Source organism: Bacillus rossius, chromosome 3 (assembly GCF_032445375.1).
Source record: "Bacillus rossius redtenbacheri isolate Brsri chromosome 3, Brsri_v3, whole genome shotgun sequence".
Lineage (NCBI taxonomy): Eukaryota > Metazoa > Arthropoda > Insecta > Phasmatodea > Bacillidae > Bacillus > Bacillus rossius.
In genome coordinates, this window is record NC_086332.1 from 26,103,430 (window position 1) to 26,126,646 (window position 23,217).

At 31.8% G+C, this 23,217-nt stretch overlaps 1 protein-coding gene across 2 annotated transcripts in view; it reads right to left on the bottom strand.

Annotated features, from left to right (window-relative positions):
* Positions 1 to 4,614: 4,614 nt before the first annotated feature.
* LOC134530402 (protein CREBRF homolog) overlaps positions 4,615 to 23,217 on the bottom strand; it is a 60,761-nt gene continuing 42,158 nt past the window's right edge. For both annotated transcript variants that reach the window (XM_063365197.1, XM_063365196.1), the window contains exon 8: positions 4,615 to 19,103. In XM_063365197.1, coding sequence (XP_063221267.1) covers positions 19,009 to 19,103 — 95 coding nt within the window. In that variant the 3' untranslated portion in view covers positions 4,615 to 19,008. The remainder of the gene's footprint in view (positions 19,104 to 23,217) is intronic.

A 23,217-nucleotide genomic window follows, 5' to 3' on the forward strand; every position in this document is an offset into this window, starting at 1 on the left:
CCGTAAACCCAATCCCTACCTGCCAACTTGATTTCATTGTTGAATGGGTGCTGTATGTTATTGCATTCAGCATATTCGTATGTTAATGATTGTACTTCTTTGAATGTTAGACCATAAAACCTTTTGTCCATTTCTCCTAGGTAAGCGGCCAGTTCAGATTCCATCTCTGCTGAAAAAGTAGAAGTAAAACAGCCACAGGAATTGGCTGGAGTTCCCTAAAAGAAAAAAAATCTTGCTAGGCACTTTTTTTTAGTTATTTAGTTAAAAACGTGTAGGCATACATACACGTATTATTAAGTAAAAAAACACATGAATGATTTACCTTTTTTAGCCTTTTTCGTAAGGTAGATTCATCCAGTCCCATATCTGCAGCAATGGCTCGAACTGAATCACCACACGCCCTTCTGAATTTAGTTTTTTTTCTAGCGTATCTGCTACAAGTGGTTTTCTTTCAGTCTTCCTTTTATAATTCCTCATTTTCATAAAATAAAATAAACAATTTTAATGTAGTATTTTTTCTAAAATTTTGTTAGCATTATTTAATGGTTTTATTGTTTAGTCGCAGAAAACTGTTGTCAATGGAAAAAATAGGTTATATTTGATTTTACTACTTATTAATTTGAAATGTAAGTAATATTTTTGTTGAACAATCAAACTTTATACGTTCTGTGAATATTAAAAAAAAGTCTGTGTTTAGTATTGTTTGATGTTATGGGGCAAGAGTCCGCATAATCGTTTGTGTGCACTCTTGCCCCAGGAAACTTGCCCCGACACACCAAAGAAATTGTAATTCGTCATCCACATTTCACAGAAGCACGATTAAAATAACAACCTTATACGAATACAAGACAAATACATACCTGTTGCATGGATGTACTTATTATTCGACAAATAAAATTCTTCGCAGTTCTGCACATACGTTTATAGCACAAAAAAATTACATCAAATATCACTCGAAGCGTATATTTCGAATTACACTCGTAAAAATGGCTGCTGCACGCTAACCCGCTGCGTCCCGAGACTGTAGCGCATTCAGAAAGCTCCCTTTATGAACGCTGAAGCTATCTAACGGCGACGGCGAGAACTACCACATCTTAGGATTCTTGCCCCATGCGGACTCTTGCCCCTCATTCCCCTACCTTGTAGAATAATTCATGATCACTGTATTTGATGGCAGTTTAAGGTTTATCTGAAATGGTACATGTACCAATAAAAATCATGATCTACTGCCATTGAAAGACAACCTAGAAAACTTTTCATGTAAATAAAATATGCAATAATCATTTGTTTAAAAGAATTCTTAAAAAAGAAAAAAAAACTGAATATAATTTAGTTCCTAAATGGTTGTGGCATGGTCCACACCTTTTGTTCAAAATGCAATGTGTGTACTCCACAACAAACCAATCCTTTTAAAACTATTCAGATCCATGCAGTGCTAAGCAGTTTTAGTTACAATTTCAGTCACTTCCTTTGCATTAAGAATTTGGGAGTAGACAACTATATTTAGAATAGAACACTCTTTGGTGATAATAGCATTCAAAAATTAACGAGAAGGTATTATGGCTTGCCTTACACAGTCAAAGAGATAAATTACACATTGTACTGTCAGATTCTTAGCTGAGTCACAATGGTTGAAACGATCAGCCCTGCATTTACCCAACAACGCAAGAATTGTGTGTAGTTGCCTCACAATCTAATTTAAGCACAATTGCAATACTAGCTTTTGGAGCCAGCGATGCAGGACATGACAATCATATTCTGTTACATGTGAGCTACGAATGATGCAGTCAAGAACAAAGGCCGAATTTCATTGTGCCCAGCGATACTATCCTTACACCCTGACCGGCAGAGAGCACAACAAACATCATTAGCATGGAGTTGCACACTTGGGCAAATTTTCTAACAAATCTGTTTAAATACTGTTTATGAAATTAATGTTTGATAAGATGCCATCACTGGCACTCGTACACAATACATTACAAGGAAATTCTGTTAATACACAAATCTGACTAAAATTAATATATGGCTATGACTGATCAGACAATAATCAGGTTGTCCACATTCTGGAAGGTCAGGGTAATTCCCCAGAAAGGAGAAAATGCCATCACCATATTGTGAAATCTTTTTATTTATGGTTTTTTAGTGCATAATAAATACTACATGCTAAAGATGGTGTATGCAAGGTTCTGTTTGAACTATGCCTGCATTGGGGATGTTAGAGGCTGAATCTTCTTTATTTCTTTCACAACACTGCAAAATAGGTACCTAGCATATTAAAAAAAAATCTGCCAGGGAAATTTGTAATTTTGGCCATGTAAGCCAGTGAAATTTTATTACCGATTTTGTGAACACCCGGGTAATTAAACCTACACAACATAATAGCACACTGACATCTGAGGTGAGCATGACTGTGTCTGGCATTGATTCACTTGTTGGATTGTACACTAGAAAAGACAGGGATAGGGGACCGAGTTTGTCGGTAACACCACTACGCCAAATGTAAACTTCACAGATCCTGATTGATAATAATGTGATTGTTGTACACCATCTTCTGTTTAACCTACCAGCATGAAGTGTAAATATCAGCAAAAGGCTTATAATATCTTTCATAAACCACAAAAATCTAGTCCAAAAAAATTCTGTCTGGCACAGTCTACAGGTGTAGGTAGATATCAAAGTACCTACTTATTCTGTAAACTTCTATAAACTTAACATGCATTTTTTCATATTCCATGCAGTGTAAATATTTCAAATGTTTTTAACATTGAATAGCTTTTTCATATTACGCCTACTAAGGTGGTAGTGAATTTTTTTAATCATCAGTTTTTTTTATCTGTTGCAGTAATACATGAGAATATAAATGCTTTGGTCCTAGTCTTAGGATATAAACACGTTTTAAAATAAATTTAAACAAATTTTATAGAAAGTTAATTTTTTTTTATTGCTGTAATAGTTCGTATTGTCAAAATTTTTTCAGCCAATAGTTTAACATAATGGTTAGGATTTCTACACAAAATTATAATTGATTTAATAGCATACTTAACAAAAAAAAATTTTTTGCCTTTCAACCCTTATTTCCACCTCTTGCAGTAAAGGTTGGTCACATAAAAACAGTTTTGAACCAAATTTAGGAAGTTTAAATAAATAAGAATAGATTCATAGTGTACATGGTACAAAAGTTTTACATATTAATATTTTTGTCCCAACCTATTTTTTTCAACCCTGTGCAATAATGGTTTGTTTTATTAAAAATTGTTTGACAAGTTTTAGATAATTTTTAGATTTACAATCAATTGTTATATATTCTATAGTTTACCTAATAAGGGAGTCATAATTTTTTTTCACATCCTTTGCAGCAATGGTTGGTTGTAACAAATATTGTTGGTCTAGACAAAACTATTGGACAGTATTTTTTAATCTTATAAACAATATGAATTTAATATTTTGTTAGCTAAGGAGGTTAATAAATTTTTTGTGCTTCAACCCTTGTTTTGTTTCTACCCCTTGCTATAATTGTTTCACATTAAATAATAATGTATTTAATAGTGTAAATTTTATGGAAATTATGATTTTGTACAAATTTTACTTTTTTTCACCCTCTTGCTGCAATAGTTAGTTTAATCAAAAATTGTTTTAGACACAAGTTTGAGGTGAAATTTATATGATTTACAAACAATTTGAGCCGATTTGATAGTGTGTCTACTAATGGAGTTATGAATTTTTTTTTGTTCTTCGCCCTAGTTTTTTCCCCCCACCCTATAATGGTTGATTGTGTAAATAAAAGTTGAAATAAAGTTGTCGAGAAGAATATTTTAAGGGGTTGCAAATGGCCAAACTGTTCCAAAACTAGCTAGTTACTGATGTTTAAGATGGCTGCTTTTATGATTCCCATTACAGAACTAGCTAATTTTAATTACATACAGTGTTCTTTTGCTTCTTCATAAGCTTTCACAAAATTATAAATATTTTAAAATAGAGGACATTTATATGGTAGAGACCTGTATTCATTTGATTTTCATTAACAGTTGAGGCTGGCAACACTTATATTTCACGATAAAGCTTCTTTATTTTCAGATGTGTGTACTGTGAGTTGATAGAATGCTTGAGAAGTAATGTTGTGGTTTTTAAATAAAATTTAATTTTAAAAAGAGTTTAAATGTGAATTTTGTGGAAGAATTGAGAGTTGCACGTTTAATAAAAAAATGTTAGCGGATATAACATTTGAGATGACAATGGTTTTGAGGTCTAGGGACCACGAAACTAATAAAAAAAACCAGGGTAACAACTAAAATAGGTAGTCTTGCATAAAAATTTACCTAATGAATGAAAATGTAAGTAGTGTACATATAAATAAACATTAAAAAATATATGCTTGATTTGACTTTTTAACACACTGTCTTCAAAAATGTCCCCTATATTATCAATTGTCTACAGACCTAGTCAATTGGGCATAACTACTTTATACTATGCTACACCACTAATATGTATGTGTTGTTGAGAATGTTGGTCTCTATCTGTGCAACTGCCTTTAGAGAAAGGATGACACCATACATGTAAGGAGACAATGCAACTCAAGTCCCAAATTTTAAAAGACCCTTTTGTTTCAGAAATTAATATGTGCTCAAACAATTTAACTCTTTATTCATTTGACATTCGATACAGAATCTGTACAAATGCAACAAGAATTTACACTGCTTGAATCATCTGGCACAACATTGTTAAAAATTCTAAACAAAAATACTTGAGAAAAATACAACACAACTGCAAACAGTAAAAAAGTTAACAAATGAAACACATTGAAATTCTTTCACACACCAATCAATGACAGAGATAAAATTATAGTGGTAAAATAATAAAAACTTCTACAGGATAATTGCTATAACTATCTACACATAGTGAAATACTGTAGGTATTGATATCAACTTTGTTTTACTAATAGGATATCAGAATATTACCACATTTTAAAGAGACAATTTTCATTTTATGTTTTTCAATAAAAGTATAATTAGCAGAATGTAAAAAATACATACCGAGTCACTTACAAAGTGGTCACAATCTTTGGTAAAATGCACATCTATGCCAAATTGACTGTTGTGCTAAGTGGTCAATAAATGTTGACAAAACAATTACGTATCATATGTATCAAAAACGAGTTTTGGCTCAGGTTGATAAATACATACCTACATGTAGGTTTATAATATAAATACACTCTCAATTTATGAAGAATCAATATTAATACACAACTACAAATAACAGATGTTCACCTTAAAATATGTGTGGTCTTAAAACACAAAACATAGCATAATATGATGCAGTGCATCATGAAAAAAATTTGTGTCTATTTTAAACTATGAAAAATATTGAAAGTTCTGATAAAAACTATAAATACATTTTAAAAAACTAAGTGAACTAAAAAGCAGCTTATCTACCAAGGCATGCACATTCTGAACCTGCAAATGTACATTGAGATGCATCAAAATGCAAGTCAAATGTATTTTTGACTTTCAGTTAGTCTGGAATTGTAACTCACTGATGCAATTACTAAATACTGCCAGTTGGAAAGTCTAAAACAATATGTAGTACTAGTAACTGTACACGTTCAATGTAATGGGTTATTTCTAAACTATATAATTTGTCATTACCGTATAATTTAATCCAATACAGAGCAAATCATTAAAAATAAAAGATATATATGAATTGTTCTGTTGTTTGTAGCCAAAAATAGCCTATACTTAGACTTCTCCGTGGACTGAAATACAACAGAGAGTAAACCAAGGAAATGTATACTGTAACAGCATTACATTACGGGTACAGAAAAGCTGCATAAAATGAAGTAAATGATTATTTCAAGGGTTGTAAATAAGAGGTACCACTGTAAATAAAAAAATCATTACTCTGCTGTGTCCATTTTCCTATAAAACAAAAAAAATTGTTTTATAGAAGTATATTTCTATGTAACAAAAATTTTAGTTCCCAACAGAATGTTTCTACAGAAGAAAAATTTCAGAATATCTGCACTGAATCTATCTTAAGATGATATTCCATAACTTTATTTACATTGTGATTTTGTTTGCAATTCTTCTAATGTCGAGTTTCTGACTGAAGTGTGGTTGGTGATAAACATTTTCCTTATTATTCTTTCACCAAAAGAGACAGTTTTTTTAAATAAAAATAATTACGTACTTCTGTTCGTACATAGAGAACACAACATTTTTTTTCAACATTGCAACATTATCTTAACATTATTAATAGTAAAACTTATTACAGAAAATTTAAAGTTTAACAGATATAAGAAATATTAGTATTCAATAAAATTTGTTAAATGCCCAAATTTCTATAACAAAAAATATTGTTAAATTTTTGCACTTCAAAGTCACTAACTAAAAACTAAAAAAAAAAAAAAATAATAATTTTTAACACATCATTACTTAAATTCTTTGCGATACAGATGCACTCTCTTACATCCAAATTTTTTTTTTAAATTTTAATTATATGGTTTTTCAGTTTTTAAAATTGAAGTTTTAAACAAATCTGACAATTTATGTTTTTAATATAGGTACTAGATTTAACGTTAAATTTTACACATGACCTAGAATGTAGACTATTAACTGTAAATACTATCTGCATGTAACACATAATTTTAAGGTTTACAAACCAATTCATTTTATTGTGAATAGACTTAATTTTCATCCCACTCTCTGTGTACATATAGGCAGCAAAAAAAATTAATTTTCTTAAAAATCAACTCCCCTCCCATGAGTGGTTGGAAGTTTGAGTTTGGTTTAATCTTAAAAATAATTATGCAAGTTTGCACAGCCCTAACAGGTAACAATGTTAAGCACATCCTAGCAACAAATCTAGATAAGACATTGATTATCTCAAACAGGTACATACCTTGGCAACAAATAGAAGACAAAAAATATAAAATATGAAAAAACAGTTGAGTTACACAAGGCACAAACCCAAATTATTAATATAACAATTTACAAGTCAGATGTTCTGTCTCAACTGTCCATAACAATATACATACACTAACTTTATTTTGTATTTAAAATATGTTCTTATACTATATATATTACATGCGATAAATTACCAATAAACTAATATTAGTCCATGCACTTTAGTTAATAAACATTAACTCACAAGGCAGAGCCAAGTACTGGCAATTGCCAAACCTATAGACAGCATTGCGTCAGGTACAAAAATGAATTGTGTTACTGCAATGGAGGAACTGAGCATGAACATGCTACTGAACACCACCAGGAACCGAGCGCTCCGCGATCCCTCGCCAACATTTACAACACTTAGATTCTTTGACTAGTTTATGCCGCTCGCATCAACAGTTTTACTATTCACTATTCATTGCACCACAATTCAGCACCTTGCCAGCATCTGGGCAGCAGTTACTCGCACAGTTTTCACAGAACCTGGTACTCCACAATAAAAAAAAAACAACTTATGTTCATCACAGTCACTAGAAAACTAACACATTCACTACTGGGTTACATGCCAAAGACAACAATTCTGTGGGATTTTTATTATTTCCTTACAATAGAAACGTATAAAAATATTTACCGAAACTAACATCACCTATTATAAAGCTTTATATCACATAGTCAAATAGAATATAGTAGCATGGCGCCTTTAAACTTAGGTCACATCAAGTAAGCTTTCAAGCTATGCCTTTACGGCTGAGGAATTATCATGAAAATTTCACTGTTCAGACCATAAGCATGCTATACTCAAGAAAATTTTGCATGATTTTGAAAAAAATAGTTCCTGAACATGTTGTATATAGCTCCATAGATTATGTATCTGTTCATCTTAGAAGTGTGTTTATGATAGGAAACTGAAGACGGCCCATATATCTCCTTAAGTTTATACTGAAATTAGAGATTATTTTAACATTAGATATTTGAAAAAAACTAAAATACCAATTGAAACAGTCTGATACAATTATGGAAAATTTGTGTCTTAATTGTTGCACCTTAACACCATATACAAAAAAAAAAACTAATATTTTAAGGTTTAAAAAAATGTGTACTTTTATGCAGTTTAAATACCACTAGTTAAATTTTAATTACTGACTATAAATATACATCAGAAATATGTTAATAATTTGAAATAAAAAATTAATTAAACAGAACACTACAAAAGTTAAAGTCATTTAAAAATAAAATAGATTATTTTTTTAACCAAAATAAAAAAATACAATTGGCTACATTACAGAGATTCTATATTATAAAAAAAACACAACTGCAATTCACAGGAAATATTGAATTCATCATCAGCTGAAGCAACTGGTTTAAATGGCCACAATAAGCCATCTCTAAAAGTTGATACATGCTGGCCAACACACACTGATTGAAGAACAGAATGTGCTTCAACAATGAAGAAGAAAAAACAATCAATGACCAGTATATATGACGTACGAGTAAATTGTTACCACCTGCAACATATCTTGAAAGCTACTTCCTTTCTACACTACATATTACTAGTGATCATATAATAATGACACACATCACTATATCACAGCGTTTTCCTCAACCCTGTTATAAACTCTCTTAACTGACAAGCTCATGGTATGTTTACGACAACAACAATATGTGCACGCTCAGTGTTTCCGCTTCACAGCAGCAACAATTATAACAAAATATAAAGTATTTTCTACTACACTAATAAGTACAGGTTAATACCTGAACTACTTCTGTGTTAAACTCTGCTACAAAATGACAAGCAGATACCTTTGCACAGAGAGAACAACTGGATAAGCATTTAGGTTTAGGATGTCTGATAAGCTACATGAACATTGGTATTCAAATAGTAAAGTGCATTTTACTTAACATACTAGCAAAACTCCATCATCAACTATCATGACCACAAAATGATGAAACCCAACAAGAAATGAGTCAGTTCCTAAAATACTACAGCCTAAATTCTAATTTTTACATCTTGGACTCAATCGTTGATTTTGATTAGTTACTGACATGTTCAGTGAAAGCAACATTCAATATTCTTATTCATAAGTAATGTATTAGTAAATGTCTCAAGATTATAGTACCATAATATTCAAGAACAATTACACAATATCCTGCTGATAGGTTCTCTATTGACTTCACATACACAACTTTACAAAGTTTTGGCAATGCTACAATAGCACTACGTACATTCACATTCATAATACATAATTGCATTAACTCAGTCATCAACAGTTATATAAACTACAGTAGACTCTGCGCTAATCAAGGGGAGTAATGCCACGAATAAACCAAAATCGCATATAATCTGTAAACCAATCCACATGATTTACATAGATCTATTCGTACTTTTAAAATCACCCTGTAGTAATATTTACTAATTTAATTTATTTAGTTGCATCTTTTGAAAATTTTTGGTGATTTGTTTATTAATACAAATGTTTGTTAAATAGTGGAACAAAGGATGTGTTCTGAATAAATTGGTAGTTCAGAAGGGCATACATAACCTATCGTAGCCAAGGCAAATCACGGAACCAACTTTTGGCAAGCGGTCAGTGCTAGTCCATTTTCAGCAGCTTCTAACAGTAACGTTAAAAGAATACTTTATTGAAACATTTATTGAAACATAAATTTGTTTCCATGGATAGATATCTTGGTAATTAATGCACCTCATAAAACAAATAAGTATTCAAAATATGCAAAAATGCAGAACTGCACGTGACCAAGTTAGCGTGTCTGTGGTAATGTATTTTGAGTGTGCCTCCCGTGGTTGTTACAACTCAAGAACTCTTACGCGTGCATGCGGATGGCTGTGGAAGGATAAGTGAGATGATAGCAAGAGACTGCCAACAGCCAGTTCATCTCTACAAGCATGGGGAAGAAAGGGTCTCGTGCAGAACAAAGCCATTGTGCCACAATATCTCGCCTGGACCTGCCTGCAAGGCGGGCGGCATGAGTAGAGTTATCAGAGTCGTTCTAAACCAGAGCAACTGTATGTTGCATGGAATCACTTTTCAATTTGCCTTGTTTTACACATTAATCTGTATCAAATGTACAACCTATTCACAGTATCAAAAAATACTTACTAAAACAAAATTATGTTAAGTCAGTTTTAATTTCCATGGCTTCCATTTATGCTGGTATTTCTTGGGAATCAAATCATTCAATTCTAAGGTCACTGTAGTTAAAAACTAGTTGAATCTGGATGAAAACAATACATGTGCAACCAACCAAGATGAAACCATGCATGTGTTTGCATTACAAAATATGCTTGATTTTTACAGTTTGCACTAGCCCTTCCAGTGGAAATTTCAATATTTTTCTCTACTAAATTAATGTTTACGTATGTAAACATCACACAAACAACTGGAAGGGCACATTTGCTAGTGTAATGCTGTACATTAAAAAATTCTAATCAAAAACAGAACCAGGCCCTGACAGCAGCAAAAGGTCAAATAATAAATAAAAATTTATTCTGTCCACATAGGGATGAATTTTAAAATTAAAACTCATCCTGAAACATTACATTCAACAGTTTACTAGTTAAAACAATTTTTTTCCCCCTTTAAACTTTTGACAAAATTTGGATAAACATGCAGTATCAAATATCACTTAGACAAACCTATAGTTTACATACTTATTAAGACATTATGATGTTTCTATAAAAAATAACCCTTATTACTATTGAAGTTGCTTTTGTTTTGCAGCTACCACTGAAAAGTAAGTTAAATTCACAGGCACATGATATTGAAATTATTTAACACTGTAAGAAAATGTGTTGCAACATAGGCGTGACCTTACTATTGGTAATGGGTGGCCCAATAAGGTCCAACTACTCACGTATATACATACATGGTAACAGCTAACACTGATGTAGCAAGAACAGCAGCAACTACAAAATAAATTGGAGTGGAAAGGTAAAGATTGAATTCAGGTCACTTAGTTCAGCATGAAAAAGCTTATAACAAAGGTAAATCCAAGATAGGTATGACTTCTAGAAAATTAATTTTGTTCTACCTAGTGTCATTTGAATTGCGAGTTTTATTACTATTTAAGTGCAATCATTTTATATGTGTTATGTGTGTGTGACAGAACTCTTGTACTTGCAATTTATTACTGTTGGTCTTGATATCGTCTTATTATTAGAATTCAGCTGTCCTTTACAATTGAAAGCTCAGCCAACATAATTTTTGTGAATGCATACTTTTAATCTTAGCCAATTTTGCTAAAATAGCAGTAAAAGGAATGTAAAACATTGAACTAAAAACATTAAAAAGAATAAGGATCATAGTTTGTCCATAATGGAAACTTAAATTAAAATATAAATCTAACAATGTTTGAGATGCTATCAAGATTGAAATATAAAACTAGTTGCTACCAAGTAACAAAATATTAAAGCCCAATCATTAAAGCTTGTTTCCGAGTTAGAATTTTTTTTGTGTTAAAAATATTAAGGCTTTTTTTTTTGTTAAAACAATTGTAAATAGGTGGAGTTATTTAAACTCATGTATTTTACTCTGTCAAAGAGCAGCATATTCATATTGGTTATAGGCCTAAATGTATTCTACCTACAAGTGCACATTAAGAACTTACATGATTATAATGAAGTGTACAAAGTGTACATAGCTCTTAAATATTTTCCCCCCACCCCCCTTGAATTAAAAACAATGTTTTAGTCTCTTTCAGTATTTGCATCAATCTAAATGATTTTCATTAATAATTATAAAGGGTTGCAAGTCACATTCTAACATTTTCATGTACTATCACATTCCAGCTTGCAAAAAACTTAAGTTATTTTTTCAAAACAATTTTTCACAATAGCATGACACGTCACTAACGCACACACATATCACTCAGGCCAGCGTGCCAAAGAATCAACAGAACAAATCAGTTTTAAAGGGCAAGCAACTAGCTGCTCTGATAAGACCTAAATTTAAACATGCCCTCTAACGTTAGGACCTCAAATCACATAAGTGTAGGTTTTCCCAGCACAAAACTGTACCCTCTTTTCGGACGAATTTTTTATGCACAAAACTGTACCCTCTTTTCGGACGAATTTTTTATAACTGCACTGATTCTTAAAAATTATCAGACATTTTAATAGAATACACCCGCCCCTCGAAAAAATGCCCTAATTCGTTTTTACAATAAGAGTGAATGTTAATAAAAATAATTTGTTTTCCAATCAGGTAAATGTGCTTGATGACTACCATTTTAATTAAGACACTACTATTGTCAAACTAAAATTACAGTACTAATATAAGTCTAAATAGATTTAAAGTACATTTAAATCACATTTTGAGATTAAACAAACTAATATTAAATTACAGTGCAAAAAAAAATTAACAGACAGCATTGTTTACACAACAGAGCTTGGGCATAATACTACTAAGTAGGCGCTAACAACATTTCCAAGTTACAAAATAATAATTTAATTAATATAGGAGATATATAAAATTTTAATAAGATTTAAAAAGAGAATAAACTTCATGTTTTTTATTATTAGAAAAGAATATTTAATATTAACCTAATTCTGACTTTTGTTTACTAAATGTGTCTGCATGATTTGCCACTAGCATATCCTAGTGGGCACAAGGTAAACTAGCCCTAATAGCTTCTGGCTTTCTCACCAGAGCTGCTGCTGACATATGGGATGACATAATATAAATGTTGGCTGAACACTATAGCGTGCCTCATTGGAATGAAGGGAGCAAATAGCTATTAAGGAAAGGGGAAAATAACATTTGTTGATTCGTCACATTATTAATTTGTTGCATTGCATTTAATGCTTCACAAGTGCCGTTGCCATTGTGTGTGCACAGAAATAAATATTCCCGTAACTGATAAAAGCGTTACTTAGAACATATGACCGGGCTACTTCAAATCATGCTGTAATCCATTGGTGTTGTTACTTAAGAAATGCGCAAACTAAACTTTAAGGGGCGATGTACAGAAAAAAAAATATATATATATAATCTCCATTACAGATGCCTTCAAACAATTTGGGTAATGAAGCAGAGTTAATTAATTGTTACTGGTTTTACCCGAAAATAATGCAACTCTGAATATAATGCGACCCCAAACGTTTTCATTATGAGTCTATGAAAAAGACTTTATGGATTAGAAATCACAAAATTCAAGTACATAGCACTTGAAAATTATTAAAATTAGTACATTTATACCATAATGTCTTGAGTTTTTCTGGTGCCACTTGTCAGTAGAATGATTTACGTGCCATTAAAAAAATTTTATGATTGCAGTTCAAAGGCAGCTTATTCAGAAAGCACAGAATGTGGTGATACAAGGTGGTCGCCTAGGAAGATGAAAGAAGAGGGGAGCCCCAGTAGAGAGAAGCAGAAGGAACCCAGTGACAAACTCCATTTGCACCCTCTCCTTCATCCTGCATCTCTCATCTGTCACACCTGCGCAGAGGTTCCGGAAGCCTCAGAGTAAAGAGGCGTTAAGTGATGCAGTTTACAAGCAGAGTCTGAAGTTTTCCAACAAAGCCATTCCCAATGGCATGATACAAATTTGCGATTATAATGCGACCCCCACTTTTAGTTTCCACAGTTTTGGTGAAGATATTACAGCATTATATTCAGGTAAATGCTATTTTAGTTGCACCAGCCACTGGGATGTCCACATCATGAACCTCAACAATCATGGCAGTGCCACCGATCATAACTAATGGGTGGTCCGTGCATATCTGGGCCACTGCATGGCCAAACGGCTGCAACACGTGTGGCAATAAGCTCACATCATAACTACCCTACAAGCCATCAGGTCACAGTATCTCGACTCCATTTGAATCAACACAACAGCTAACTATCAATCTCTATTTAAAATATGTACCAACACAGGGTGATGACATATACATAGTTCATTATTTCTATTTACAAACTGGAAAAAATATGTATGTACATAGGATGTGTACAAAGAACCAAAATACTAATTAATTTACAACTTTTATAACTTTACTGATAATATTCAACGTAAGTTTTAACCATTTAACCTGCTGTATTTTATTTGTACCCAATTATCATAAAATGAAATTGCTGCTAAAGTAGAACCCCTTAAAGAACACTGTTTAATGGATGATGAAAAAAATAGTTTGAACTACACAATTATTGAAATATCATTATAAAAAGTCATGAAAACATGCAAACTTTATCAATACATACCATTATGGGATTAACTAGAACTAACATGATAAATAAAAAAATTAACACATGTTGTCAAAACCTGGACAGACATTTAGAATACAACGAATATAACCAATGTACAAAACAACTAACAGAAACAACTATGACTGTACAAGCACTGTATAATAATAGGAACTATCAGTTATTAAAAAAACTATCAATTTACATTATGTCTCAGTGATATATTTATCAACTTGACTTGATGAGTCATGACTATTTATTTATAATAAATTTGTGAAACCTCAAATGAAAGTCTTTTAAGAAGTTTACAGTATGTAAAAAGTAAGACAGCCTTAACAACATGAAATGTATAATCATTTACCCAGATTAGATAAACCTAGATTGTAAAATTTTGTCATTAGTTCTTAAAATATAGAAGCAGACACAAACTAGTTTAAGTCCTGGACACAGCATACTAGGTATTAAAATATTAAAATTATCTCACCTACACTGATACCTGTAAAACTGTCTATGAAGTATGAATTATTTAAAAAGGTAGAACAGATGCTAAAAGGTTTTCAGTAAAATACAAGAAGGCAATTGAAGTAAATATGTAACTATGAAACTGTATTCTTATCTGTTAAATGGTATAGAAAAGGAGATTTTTTTAAAACACATAGAAAAGTATTATGTGGTATAATATGTAACCTTCTAGCACATAACTCAACCACAAAATTGCACTGCTTCACAACAAGAACTTACAGATAAAAAAAAAAAAAATTGGTTAAAAGCAGTGCCTGTCTCTATATGTACATATTACTTTCTACTCTCTAAACATAATTAATTATAATTTTTATCTTAGTACTAGCCATGACCCACCAAGAATAATGTAAATATTTCTCATCACACACAAAAAACTTTCCCTACTATGATCCATTACAATCAGAATTAAAATATGTTTATTGTACCAATGAGGAAAATTTATTTAAATTTTTCTGCCACTAGACTCTCTCTGCAATTAAAAGATATGTATGAAAGCATATGTTCCTCTTATCAACTTCATTTGACAACAAATACTTTCTCGCAAATGAATTGCAAAGCTTCAAGATGATGCCACCCACTGCAGAAGCCATTGGCACAAACGTTTGGCAAAGTATGTAACATAGAAACCAAAAGTTTTATGCTACTGTACAAGTCACACACTCAACAATAATAACAGCAACACGTGGCACAAGAGCACTTTGAAACAGGTACTTGTACTTATCACAACACATCGCCTTCTGTTGCATTTTGTACAGCATAACACTAACAATACCGCTGCAGAACATAAAAAAGAGCTTGCTTATAAATTAAGAAACACCATATTAAAACTACTCACAAACATAAAAAACAGAAAAAACATCAACATATAAATATGTACCTATATGTATGAGCATATATAGATTAAGTATGTTACAAACAAAAATAAACAAATTTGTAATGCATGTTTGGAGTTGGTAGGACAAAGAGGATATATTTTAATAGTTTAATCAGTACTAAATGTACAAATTTCAATTATACCCCTTATATCGCGAATGCTAAATACCTACTGGCATAGAATATGTGTGCATTATTAAGATAGGGATTTGAGTACAATAATTATGGCATTAAGCACCATATTAAACTACATTAGTATGTAGCTTAAATCATAAAATTAAACAGTGTATCCTGCCACTTTTCAAGTCAATAGTAATGAAGACGACCACAATGTCTTGCCACACAATACCATAATTGGCTTAAATTTTAAGTATGCCCTACCTTACGATCAGAAACTTATTAGTTATTAATATTTATAACTTGCAGCATGTATGTATATAAAAAATCAAGAAAAAATTTCATCCTCACAAACATCTCTAATGTCAAACAGGTTTGTGTCCTAAAAAAACTGACAAAACTTTTTCTTTCAGAATGGGATAGTATATAATTAAAATATTTTTCAGGTAATAAAGCAAACATGAAATATGCAAACTAAATTAATGTTCCTTTCTGCATTTAGAAGCAAACTCATATACTTATTCATAATTTCTTTTTCTTCATTCCTTGGTTGTAATCAACCAGTAAATCCTAGATTCACTGTGGTCCCAACATTCTTTTGCTCAAGTTCAGAAATGATATTACTGCCCTTTAACTGTGAAAATGTGCACATTGTTTACAGCATATGTCAGACAGTAGGAATAACAAATGTTACTGGAAAACTCGGTAACATGTTCATAAAAAAATTTAAATGGGATGTAATATTTTGGTTAAAATTACAGAAAAGGCCCAACATTAAGAGTACATATAAATGCATTAACAAACAATAAATTGTATCGGCAGCAACTGTATCCATGAAACAATTAAGCGATTAGCCTTTTGCATTCTGTTATTCTAAAAAAGGGATTGGATCATAAGAAATCTGTTCTCTCATTTAACATAGTAAGTAGTTGCAGATTACAAAATGCTAGCTGCCTGGTTTGACTAATACAACCTGCAGTACCGTCAAGATAGATAACAATATTGTTTCAATGCATCACTTTATGACAAAAAGAACATTTAAATACATTAATTAAGGGCATCAAAATTTGAAAAATATTTTTAGTTGATTATACATAAATTACCTGGAATATTATCTAATCGATGCAACTGCAGTATAAAAATGTTGCTATAAATATTCCACATTTTCCACACAAACTTCGTGACTTCTTTTTAGTTTCACGAGCCAAAAGTTTATTTTTTCAAATGATGGTTCTTTATAACTACCAACCAAACCATCAGCAAGTATTGCCTAAGTGTGTAATGAAAAGGCATAGAGGCAGTTAATAGAATCAGGATCCTAGTTCTAATATAAAACACTTCCCGAAAATAACTGGATTATAAACCTTTTGATTATGAGTATAGGGTAAAGGGTGTCAAAAGTCAAATACATAACTTTAAAATTTTTTTCATTAGTGAAATTATATGGTATTTAGTGGTACGACCAAGAGGATTGACCAGAGCTGCCAGAACTGTGTGGTGCAGGGTCTCGCGAGTCAAAGTCACGACGTCATTTCATTGAAAAGAAATGTAATAGCTGACAAATATAAAAATTGATAAGTATAACCAATTGCTCTAGTGAATGATATTTGTTTTTAATTTTTATGATTAAATCAATTTTATTCCTCACTAGTGATGTGTCAGTTTTACTTTTTTTTCCCCAGGTTCTTGGTTTGGTTCCGGTTTTTAAAAATCAGTTCTTGGTTCTCGGTTCTCATTTTTAGGTTAACCTCCACACAATTTCAAGTCACTCCAAAGATACAGTATGCCTTAATAAATGGTGTTTGTTTAACATGACTCATCAGCACCCCTCTTAACCATAATTATACCACAAAAATTTTAAATCATATTTAACTTTCATTAAAATTATTTCTGCTTTTTAATAGCATTTGGTGATGTTCCACAAATTCATGAGTTGCGATATTTCTGGGTCTCTAGTTATAAGTGATGTAAAGCTGCAAACATCGTAGGTAATACCTACAGTTAATTAGTACTAGACAACTTTAAATCATGGTAATTTATTTTCCTGATAACTTTAAAAAGAATATTGAGCTGGGGTTCTTTTTCTATATGTCTATGTTTAGTTGAAATGATCATACCTGTTACTAGTGAAAAGAGGGACAAAAAAGGTTCGGGATTTCACATAAAAAACTCTGTTTACGTTCCGAGACTTCCTGCAGGGTGTTATCACCATCTGTGAGGGCCAGTGGCTAGTGCAAGGCGGTGAAGGAAGGGAATGGTCTCTGTCATTGACGCCTGCAATTTTCATAGATTTACAGACCATTCAACCCATCACTATTCCCCACTGGAATTAATGTTTTTAACTGTTTACCGCCTGGTTTTCAGAAGTTCTAATTGAATATTTTGTGTATATTTTTCTCTGAAACTGTATTTTTGCTATGTCCTTGCTGTCGTCAGTGGGATATTTGAGACATAAATTATACATCGAAAGTAATGCACACATTGCTGGGCGAAAACAAGATAGGAGAACAAGAAGGGAAGTAGATGGTGAGAGCCTTCCTGCTGGTAAAAATAAAAAATGTAGTCTAAAACAGATACATATTAAAATTATTAACCTATGCTCATACGTCAATATAACTCCATCCTTGGTAAAGGTATCGTGCCTGCAGTTAAATAAAAATAAACACCTCTAATCACTGACCTTCCTTTGTAGTTTAAAAATGTTTAATATAAGCAAATCCAATGGATTTAAATCATTATTCCCAAACCTCATAATATTTGTTCCAGTAAAAAATATACTCAAACATTAAACAACTTGTTTACTAAAGAACTTTTACAGTTCAGTAATATGGATTATGAATGCTAAAATATGAGAAATTACAATCAACATATTGAGATGGTTTCGCAACCAAAAAATGAGTAAAAAAACTTGTAATATTTAAAATTAAGTAAAATCATTTACACAAAGACACCTGGGTAGGCCTAGATGTTATTACACATTAAAAAATTAAATACATATATAAATATTTGAAATATTAAAAAAATAATTACCTTCTAAAAACTCCACCTTAAAGTAATTCAACCCACCTTCAAAGCCAGCAAAACCACTATTCAACTTTAACAATTTAAATAATAGTCTATGGCTTGGTGTTTTTTCAATATACCTGACATTACACTATGGGTCAGCCTTCACATTAAACTCGCACATAGTGCAAAATATTCCTTCTGTAAAGTGAGGTACATGTCTCCGCTGTATATCATACATTTTTAGCCAGTTACGTAGTCCTACCAACTGCACACATGGTCATTAATACATACTAGAACTTGAATATTTCTAGTAACATATAGCATATGTGATACATGTAGGTGAGGCATCCTCATATTTCATCCAGACCACCACCAGGAATGCCAGTTTTCACCTTGTCTAAGATGCGGTTCACAAAGTCAGTGGTGCTGCCTGCAATCTTCAATTCTATAACACAAATAATGCAGATGTGGTAAGTTTGACACAGTTATAGCAGCACCCTCAATCACTGCAACATGACGTAAACAGTATATAATTTTTTTTTTTTCCATTGTTTGCTACATAATTTAACAGAAATAAAAAAAAAGTGGAAAAGCAACTGATAATATTTGAATAATTTTGGCAGCAAAATACTTACAAAGTCAAAACTAATGTGAGTCTCAAAACTTTCATGGAATTTCATTTTTGTATCACATAAAGTTGTTAAAAGTACGCTTGTATGAGTAATAGTTTTTGATGTGACAACAAATTGAATGTTTAAATGTTTGCAAAGTAAAATCGAATTGCAAATATTTTTGAAGATATTTCTTTAGATAAGATATGGAAAAATAGTTAGCGAGAATTTTTACGATGTGCGTGCTAAATACAACAAAATTTTCACAGGAAGATGGCGGACCCACATGTTTGAACATAAACCCATACATAGTCACTTTCATAAAAATTAGGGGACATAAAAATGTAATAGTGTGCCAAATGAAACTTTATGATAGTGAACATACCCTTGATTATATTTGGTAAACTAAAATAGTCATAGTAAAGAGTAATTTCAAATTTTAAAACACCTAATGATACTGGTATTAAAATTATAATACATATTCTCTTACAATCTTCTGTCAGGCTTCATAGTGCACTGGTTATAGTGCATGGTTAATATGATAAAGGACTGTGGTTAAAAACTCAGCGGTTTAATTTCTTTACCTTTTTTTAAATTACTGGATTCTACAAATTGTCCATTAAGGCGATTGGTGCACGGTAAAAAACGGTCCGAAAACAATGAATTTTGTATCATATGACCACTAAAGAGTCTAGATGCCTATGTGGGTGACCGTTACTATGTAGGGAGGTCAGGAGCTTAGTTCCAGCTCGTCAGTGGCGAGATGGCCTTCATACGGGAAGGGTGTCGCTGGTGGTCGCTCTGCGGCCTGCCATCTAGCGGGAACTAACAAAACCTCGAAGGTTGTATCTCGCTCTCCCTCTAACACACAGCCGATAAGGTTCTATCGTGCCCGGAGGAGGGAAAGGTTTATCAGGGTTCTGTTTCACTCATCCTTCGCCATGGGGAGGCAGAATGGATTATTTGTCCGCAACTGCGCAGACGTCATGTGGCCACTCCCGCACTCTTCTCACTCAACTCGCTCATTCTCTCACACTATTTCAATAAATCTTTTCAAATCTTCAACATCAATACTTTAAACCATTGCGCTTCCTACGGATTAATTATATTTCATGCAAGTGCCCGAATTCAGCTGCAAAAAAATAAAACGCGTAGTCAATTTTTTTTCTTCAAAAACCTTCCCAAACACTGTGTGTTAAAAAACATTCTGAAAGCCCATTTTTCTAGATAAATGGAAATTCTAAATCACCTACGCCACAAGGAAACATTGTGCTTTAATATTATGTAAAGAAAACACCTCTTAGTTTTATAGTTATGTAAAGGTGGTGTGATATGTTTTAGATGTCGCACCATCTTATCATCCATGTAGAAGAGTTACCCGAAAAGCTAACAAGACTATTGCCATGGAAATTGAAATATGGTTAAGGAAATATTTTTCAAATGTTTGTAAACAGTAAACAACATATAAAAAATCTTATAACTGTAAAATTAAAATACAAACAACCCTATAGCAAATATAATTTCAATATGAAAAAGTCTACAATAATGTTTACAAGAAACGAAATTGCAATAGCAATACAAAAATATCGCAATTTTGTTACATTGTTAATATATATATTATTTTTAATAAAGGCAATAAAAATGACATACTCAATATTTGGAATACAATAAATACCTTAAGCCCTACATAATTCTGCGATATTCACAATAAATGCTTTTCTTAAATATAGTAATTAAAAACATCGTAAATAAATTATGAACATACATATAATGGTGAAGGAAAGTGGACACTATCACACTGAAAAATCTTAGAGGGTAGTTTTCCTCATCTTATTTCTTTCTTTGCGTTTTTGGTCTTGTTCGTTAAAATATTTCATGTTCAAATACTTGATACGCATATACGTTCTTGTCCTGACAAAACAGTATATAACTGCTTCTGGATATTTATTTTCAGTAGTTCCGCAAATAATTTTAGTCAGTGATTCAAAAATCCGCTCTTTTTTGCACAAATTGTTGCCATGAATATTATCAAAACACATTTCAGCTATCTTTATTAATTCAAAAAATTCATTAGTGGGACATTTTAAGTTACCCTTTGATTGTACATGTATCCAGCTATCGTCCTCCGAATTGAAATCCGTAGTGCCAAGGTCAGGATATTTATTTCTGAAACGGTGAGCTATATAGCCAGAAACATATTTCAGCCCTTCAAGAGAAATTTCGTCACTTGAAAGGGGCCTGGCCTCTAAATCTAAGTCTATTTCTTCCATGTCAGCAAGATCTATTTCATTTAAAGGTGATTTCTCTTGAAATGTATTTGTAAAATACATTTCCTTGCACAAAAGTAGTTCTGTAATTTCATTCTGATAAGCACTGTCCTGTTCCATTTCATTTGACGAAAAATCACTTACGAAACACATTTTGTCTGTCTTCTCTTCCGTGTTTTTCCGTTCAGAAAAAACTGCTGCAGAATGTTTTCACAATATGTAGTTTATAATTCTGTATTTAAAGTAAATGGGCGGCAGATGCGTATTTTATTACATGCTTTATATTAGCTTCACCTGTATGTTTGTTTGTCTGTCCGTCTGTAACTCTTTCGACTAAGTGTGAGTGGCTCATCACTGTAAAATGTCCCACCAATTTCATCAAGTTCGTTAGCCGAGCGGTCTAAGGCGCACGACTTCTGAGACGTTAGTTTTCGGATTCAGCGATCGTGGGTTCTACTCCCGGCCACGCCGGAAAAAAAAAATGTTTTTTTTTTCTGGTAAATTCTAAGATTATATCCATACATCTAACTGTAAATGATTCGGAGAGACTTTACCATTTCTTTGTGACGTTGCAACTCCAAATAGTTATCTCAGATGGTAATAGGTAGTGTTGGTAACTCATTTCCCTATGATAATTATACATAAATATAGTTTAAAAAACTAAAAAAACATGCTTTTAAGGAATATCAAACTAAAAAGTTAAAAATAAATATAGTTTAAAAAACTAAAGAAACATGCTTTTAAAGATTATCAAACAAAAAAGTTAAAAATAATTTTAAAATTTAATTTATGACAATAGTATATAAGCAATACTAGTATAAATGAGAAAAAAGCATGGGGCGCTTAATATACAAAAAATATGGCACAAAGCGCCTCAAGCTTTTTTTCTCATTTATACTAGTATTGCTTATATACTATTGTCATAAATTAAATTTTAAAATTATTTTTAACTTTTTAGTTTGATAATCTTTAAAAGCATGTTTCTTTAGTTTTTTAAACTATATTTATTGATGTTCCATACCTCTAATATACGGACAGAGAAAAAACCACTCTAACACATCTTAGTTCAGTTTAACTGTTAACAAATATTTAGGTTAACAGGTCCTATACATATTTCCGAATGTTTTACTGACTGAGTTATACTTGACATTAATTAAATTGACAGCTGATATTTATACTTTTAAACGAAATTTTGAATTTATCATTTTATGTAAACTCTAATGCGTTAAAAAGTGTAACGCAACACTACACACAGGTAGTGATGTCTAGTGCACTGCCCTATGCACATTAGTTAACAAAAAATTAAAATGAAATATTAATTACTGATAAATAATACCTTGATGTCGTGATACAAGAAACACATGCTTATCTGATATTTATCTAAATTAGAATACAAAATAGGAAGATAAAATAATTAACTGATTTTAAGACTGATTTATTACTTACACAGTACAGTGCATTTAGAAGACAAATGGGTCTTAAGAAGCGAAAATCGTACTCGATTAAAGGATGGTATGGGGTTCGGTATATTAAGGTTTCCCTCAAAGTAACGGTTTCAGAATGCTTTTAAGATATTAGTTACATCCCAACATAAGTTTAAAACATTTCTCTTAAGAGTGTGCTTCGTAGCATTAAAAAATGTGCCTTAATTATTTTGCAAATTTATCATTGTTATGGTGAC